The sequence below is a fragment of the Nerophis lumbriciformis genome, linkage group LG08, assembly GCF_033978685.3.
Source record: "Nerophis lumbriciformis linkage group LG08, RoL_Nlum_v2.1, whole genome shotgun sequence".
In the NCBI taxonomy this organism is placed as follows: domain Eukaryota; kingdom Metazoa; phylum Chordata; class Actinopteri; order Syngnathiformes; family Syngnathidae; genus Nerophis; species Nerophis lumbriciformis.
In genome coordinates, this window is record NC_084555.2 from 45,262,714 (window position 1) to 45,270,000 (window position 7,287).

Below are 7,287 nucleotides of genomic sequence, written 5' to 3' on the forward strand. Positions count from 1 at the left end.
TATCGGACATCTGTACTAAATATGTAAAAGTATTCATATTCTCTTCATGTCATATTGTGCTCATTGCTGTGCTGTTGTTTTTAGTTTGTTTGTATCCAATCAGAATTCAGCCAGCTTATGTTGCCATGCTGTATGAAATCTGCCAGGGGCCTTCAGAATCAACAATGCGGGCGTCCGTGCACTGTCAGTAAACGGGGACATACAGTTGATAGACAGTTGCGATAGCCAATCAGATCACGAGTTGTTGTCAGTAAGGCCTTCTAGCTGGCCTAAGGTTGAACGTGACATTTACGCGTCCTGTGATTGGACAATCATCAGGACCGTTAGCGAATACATTAGAGAACACATAGAGTTGATAGACAGTTGCGATAGCCAATCAGATCACAAGTTGTTGACAGTAGCCTATCGAAGTAGCCTGATGTTAACGAGGCTCTAGCAAAGTGAGTATCCATTCACAAGTTTCAATTTAGCAGGAAGCGGGATGTTTTGCACCGTGCCCAGACCGGGATGGCAGAGAAGGAGAACAAAACGTTGATTAGGTGTCAGATATATATTTGCAAGACCATTTTTAAGAAGGATATTTAAAGAGAAACTGCATCTTGTGAGACGATGTCGGCCAACCCCGGAAACTAGCTCAGCTGTTCCGGCAATGAAATGAGGAAATGCCCGCCATTTCCACTCGAATAAGCCAACGACGAGGGGTACCACTGGCTTACACGGCGTCTAATAGGTTCTATAAATTGTGGGTTCAAATATTTTATTTTTTCACTTTTAATATGCCAATTTTAATTTTGACAGTACCACGTAAGATATGTTTTAATTGCTGATGCGTTTTGTTTTTTAAATGCGCCAGAAAATAACCCGTTTTGTACGCTGTTGATGTGATTCAATACTGAGTAGTGCGTAAATGTGTTCCTGTGTAGTATTTCTCCAGCAATGGTCATGTGGTGACCTAAATTATGGTATTTTGACAGGTAATTATTGAAGTAGGACATCACTGAAGGCCTAGGTGGGAAACGCACGGCCCGCCACTGGTTTACACCGTGTACTTAGTTGCTGAGACTCCTTGTAGACCAGGGGTCGGCAACCCGCGGCTCCAGAGCCGCATAGCGCCGCCCTGGTGGCTCTCTGGAGCTTTTTCAAAAATGTATGAAAAATGGAAAAAGATGAGGGGAAAAAATATATTTTTTGTTTTAATATGGTTTCTGTAGAAGGACAAACATGACACAAACCTCCCTAATTGTTATAAAGCACACTGTTTATATTAAACATGCTTCATTGATTCGAGTATTTGGCGAGCGCCGTTTTGTCCTACTAATTTTGGCGGTCCCTGAACTCACTGTAGTTTGTTTACATGTACAACTTTCTCCGACTTTCGGGGACGTGTTTTATGCCACTCCTTTTTCTGTCTCATTTTGTCCACCAAACTTTTAACGTTGTGCATGAATGCACAAAGGTGAGTTTTGTTGATGTTATTGACTTGTGTGGAGTGCTAATCAGACATATTTGGTCACTGCATGACTGCAAGCTAATCGATGCTAACATGTTATTTAGGCTAGCTATATGTACATATTGCATCATTATGCCTCATTTGTAGCTATATTTGAGGTCATTTAGTTTCCTTTAAGTCCTCTTAATTCAATTTATATCTCATGACACACTATCTGTATGTAATATGGCTTTTAATTTTTTGCGGCTCCAGACAGATTTGTTTTTGTATTTTTGGTCCAATATGGCTCTTTCAACATTTTGGGTTGCCGACCCCTGTTGTAGACTAACTGGAAATGATTAGCTCAATATTTACCGCCTTCCTCATTCTTTTTAATGGTGAATTACAATCGCTCAAGTTATTCCCCCCGCTTTCATTATGTAGCCGACTTTGGCTGCTTAGTACTGTATTGTACTCCTCAGAGTTAAAGTTAAAGTACCAATGATTGTCACACACACTAGGTGTGGTGAAATTTGTCCTCTGCATTTGACCCATCCCCTTGTTCACCCCCCTGGGAGGTGAGGGGAGCAGTGGGCAGCAGCGGTGGATGCGCCCGGGAATCATTTTTGGTGATTTAACCAATTCCTACCCTTGATGCTGAGTGCCAAGCAGGGAGGTAATGGCTCCCATTTTTATAGTCTTTGGTATGACACAACCTACCGATCTCAGGGCGGACACTCTAACCACTAGGCCACTGAGTAGGTGAATGCACTTATGCGCTGTAAGTACACAAGTGTGCCAATTGAAACACCACCCTGGTCTCGTCCTGTCTTGCTGACCGCTTCCTTTCCCCGCCTCATCAGGATCACTTCACTTCCCCGGATGAGTACGACGAACCGGCAGTGCTCTTCGAGGCCATCTCCTCGCACCAGCAGAACCTGGTCATCGCTCACGAAGGCGACCCGGCCTGGAGGAGCGCCGTGCTCTCCAACGCCCAGTCTCTCCTCGCCCTGCGCCACGTCCTGGATGAGGGCACCAACGAGTACAAGATCATCATGCTGAATCGCCGTTACCTCAGCTTCAGAGTGATCAAGGTGGATGAAAAGAAAGCCTGTTGTGTTTTATTATATATCGTTTGATGTCATCAAACACTCACCTTGATTCGGAGGACACTTGTTAAACCTCCAGCAAGAATAAATGTTCCTGAGTCATATTGTACACTAGACGTACAAAAAAAACTATTGTAGATGAAATGATGTTTAGAAGTGAAATATATTTGAGCCCCTAAGACATACTTGCCAACCCTCCCGATTTTCCCGGGAGACTCCCGAATTTCAGTGCCCCACCCGAAAATCTCCCGGGGCAACCATTCTTCCGAATTTCTCCCGATTTCCACCAGGACAACAATATTGGGGGCGTGCCTTAAAGACACTGTCTTTAGCGTCCTCTACAATAGGCGGCATAGCTCGGTTGGTAGAGTGGCCGTTCCAGCAACTTGAGGGTCCCAGGTTCGATTCCCGCTTCCGCCATCCTAGTCACTGCCGTTGTGTCCTTGGGCAAGACACTTTACCCACACCTGCTCCCAGTGCCACCCACACTGGTTTAAATGTAACTTAGATATTGGGTTTCACTATTGTTGCGTTTGGACCAGTTGTTCCTCCCAGGGAATTCAAGTCACAAGTCGCTCCCAAGCTCTTTACGACACTTAAAGCTGAGTAGAAAAACCACCAGAGACAGAATAGGTATTTTGTAATATATTTGCAAAGCTTTGTAAATACATTGAGACCAGTCCAGCATAGAACATTCAATCGCGCCGCCAAGATGGTCTGCCCCCCGCCCCCGAAAAACCCTCTCCCCTCTTAAGTCTCTCTCTCTCCCACCCTCGCACTCATGTCCCTCCAGCCAAAACACATGCCCATTATCTCTCTTTCTTACATTCTTCACTCAAGGTTAAGCACAGTTTTTTGCAGACAACCAAAAGACCACAATTGGAAGAAAAACACTAGCTGTTTTGTAATATGATTATGAAATAAAAGAAGTAACACTTAAATTCGGATATATGTAAATATCTGCCTCCGACACTATGTAAAGCACTTTGAGTCACTAGAAAAAAGCGCTATATAAATATAATTCACTTCACTTCACTTCAACCTGTCGTCGCGTTCGCTTTTCCTCCATTCAAACAGCGTGCTGACCCAGTCACATAATATATGCGGTTTTTCACACACATGGGCGACTGCAAGGCATACTTGATCAACAGCCATACAGGTCACACTGAGGGTGGCCGTATGAACAACGTTAACACTGTTACAAATTTGCGCCACACTGTGAACCCACACCAAACAAGAATGACAAACACATTTCGGGAGAACATCCGCACCGTAACACAACATAAACACAACAGAACAAATACCCAGAATCCCTTGCAGCACTAACTCTTCCGGGACGCTACAATATACACCCTCCGCTACCACCACCACACACCCCCCCATCTCCCGTATTCGGAGGTCTCAAGGTTGGCAAGTATGCCCTAAGATGGATGGATATTTATTATTAATGTATGTATTTATATATAAATATACAGTGGGACCTCAATTTACAAATGTCCCTATTTTAGTAAAATAATGCACACTTTGAGGACACTATAATGGGGGGGACACACATGTGTATATATAAGGATCAACAATCTCTCTATCAAAATAACAACGGTAAGCTCAACTTTCAACGTGCACACACACACACAAAAGGCCCTTTGGTGTTCTCAAAAACGTTAACCACGTTGCCAAAATTAAAAAAAGTAAAATCCTCTACAGCCTGCTGTCGGTGAATGTTTGTGGCATGCAACAGACAAGAGGAGAGTAAACGAAAGCATGGACACGAGGCGCGTCTACTGGGGCTCCCACTCGGGGAACTGCACTTTTTGGGGAATTTTGCCTATCGCTCACAATCATTTAAAATCTCAGGGCGGACTCTCTAACCACAAGGCCACTAAGCAGCATGTAATGCACTTCGTAAACAGAATGCGACATAGAGGGCTCCGCCTCTCCAAAATCCAATCCAAAGTCACTGCCGTTGTGTCCTTGGGCAAGACACTTTACCCACCTGCTACCAGTGCCACCCACACTGGTTTAAATGTGTCAGAATAATTCTATCTAAATGATCACAATACTTTGTGTTGAAATTAGTTCCTGGCAAGAAGACAAAAGCTGTCTTTGAACCTACCAAGAAGAAGGCTTGTAAAACTCCACTGTGTAAGGGGGGAAGCAACATGAAGGGTTTTCTGTTTCTTTCATGTATTGTAATCAACAGAAAGATATTGTTTTAACCCAAGAACTACAAAGCGGAGAGAAGGCAGGATCTGCCCAAGTTCCAGACGACCTCTTTTTTAACTCTTTTACGACCCCGTCCCTTTGGAAGCAGCTGTTGCCATGTGGTCAGGGAAGGTCCTAATGAAAGGAGGAGGCGTGCAATCTTTTGGCAGAGCGTAATGACACTGTACAAGGGTACAGAAGTATACGTTTCTCCTCACTGAACCACATTGAATTCTGTCTCTGTTTGATTCTTTGCTTCTTGTCCTGTTTAATAGATGTCATCAGTGTTTGAACCTGACAAAATGTAACTTAGATATTGGGTTTCACTATGTAAAAGCATACCTGCCAACTACTCCGATTTTCCCGTAATTAGTACGGTTTTCATCAACCTATTCCGGGTTACGGTTGCAGTGATAAAAAATACGGTTTTTCATTAATTAAAAAAAAAAATTTTTTAAAAAGTTTTATTCACGAAATCGCGTAACAACAATGACAATCGACACTGCTTCCCGTAACTTCCTATCGAGCCATTCCGAATGCCATGCGCGAGGCTATTTATAGCACCGTTGCCAAGCACGAGGCACCAGTTGCCATTGTTTCCAAACGAGCGAACGATCATGGAATCAGCCGGAGAAAAATCGCAAACGAGTCTTAAACCGAAAAGAAAACTGCAGTCATTCCGTGAAGAATATTCAAAAGCCTATCCGGGAATAATTATCCGTTCCAAAAAGGGTGAAAACTACGCGAATTGCACCTTGTGCAGACAAGATTTTTCGATCGGACACGGAAGAATTAGCGATGTAAAAGACCACGTTGGGACAAAAAAACACAAGTCTAATGCCGTTGCTAGCGATACAAGTGGAAAACTTTCAACGTTTTTCGTCGCCCAAACAGATTCTTTGGATGTGATAAATGCCGAAGTATTTCTGTTGAAAAGTTAAAATGATTACATTAGAGATGTGATGTGCCACTTTTCAAGTGTCTGATGGCTTAAATTAATTTTCATTAATTTTTCATATTTTGAATTCTTTTGAAAGGCTTACAAAAAAACTACATTTGAATTTTGAAAAGGGACGGCGTGGCGTGGCCGTGCGCGACCCGAGGGTCCCTGTTTCAATCCCCACCTAGTACCAACCTCGTCATGTCCGTTGTGTCCTGAGCAAGACACTTCACCCTTGCTCCTGATGGGTGCTGGTTAGCGCCTTGCATGGCAGCTCCCTCCATCAGTGTGTGTGAATGTGTGTGTGAATGGGTAAAATGTGGAAGTAGTGTCAAAGCGCTTTGAGTACCTTGAAGGTAGAAAAGCGCTATACAAGTACAACCCATTTATCATTTATTTATTTATAATTGTAATTCCATGCTATTGACAGGACTATTAATTTTAATGAAGTTAGCTTACCATGTTTACAGTATGATAATTGTGATAGAAATGTGAATTTTAGGCACAGAATATTTTTTACAATTGAACAAGGCAGTAGATTATACAAGCTTGGACAGAAAGTTAATAATGACACCAATTTTTTTTTAATGGAATTGTTTAGTACTGTTTTACCATTTGTTTACTGTAAAAAGTGTTTATACTGTTTATACTTTCAATTAACAAATTGAAGTCTTGTGAAAGGTTGACAGGATAACTGGCATTAACTGTCAAAATAATTTCAAACTATTGAAGTTAGCTTACAGAATAAACATGTCAATCAACCCATATGATTTTTGCTGTAATATTTTTGTTTTGAAAAGTCACTGTGACTGATAGAAAAGTGATGGTTTTAGCAACATTTTAACCTGTCTGAATGCTAATAATCATTTTGCGTCGGGGGGCGACCCCCCTGAACCCCCACCAGGACTTTGTCCTGGACCTACCGGGGCCTGCGGCCCCTGGACCCTGGCTACTAGGTTTTTCTGATTTCAAAAGTTGGCAGGTATGTAAAAGCGCTTTGAGTCACTAGAGGACAATAAGCTGGACTGGACTGTTAACACGGACCACTTGTACAGGAAAGGACAGAGCAGGCTGTACTTCCTGAGGAGGCTGCACTCCTTCAACATCTGTAAAAAAAACTCTTGTGGATGTACTACCAGTCTGTGGTTGCCAGTGTTCTGTACTACATCGTAGTGTGCTGGGGTGGCAGAACATCTAAGAAGGACAGCTCCAGACTGGAGAAACTGATCAGGCGGGAACAAAACTGGACTCACTGGTGACGGTGGCAGAGAAGAGGACTGTGGAAAAACTAGTGAGCATTCTGGATGATGCCAGTCACCCTCTGCATACCGTTATCAGTAGCCAGAGGAGCCTGTTCAGTGCTAGACTGCTTCATCCCAAGTACAGGACTAATAGACTAAAAAACTCCTTTGTCCCACACGCCATTAGACTGTACAACTCCTCTCTGGGGGGGAAGGGAGATACTAGGATGACAGGGGATGCAAAACAATAACAGTGCAATACTTTTTCATAACATGGTCACTACTGCCTAGTTTCTCTTGTTATATTCTTATTTTACTGTTATATTTTTATTCTCATTGTTGCTTTTTATCTTTATTCTATTGTAA

The 7,287-nt window shown here is 42.8% G+C and overlaps 1 protein-coding gene across 4 annotated transcripts in view; it reads left to right on the forward strand.

Annotated features, from left to right (window-relative positions):
- pcnx1 (pecanex 1) overlaps positions 1–7,287 on the forward strand; it is a 145,346-nt gene that overhangs the window by 126,682 nt on the left and 11,377 nt on the right. For all 4 annotated transcript variants that reach the window (XM_061969017.1, XM_061969018.1, XM_061969019.1 and 1 more), the window contains one exon: positions 2,293–2,523. In XM_061969017.1, the coding sequence (XP_061825001.1) occupies positions 2,293–2,523 (231 nt within the window). The remainder of the gene's footprint in view (positions 1–2,292; positions 2,524–7,287) is intronic.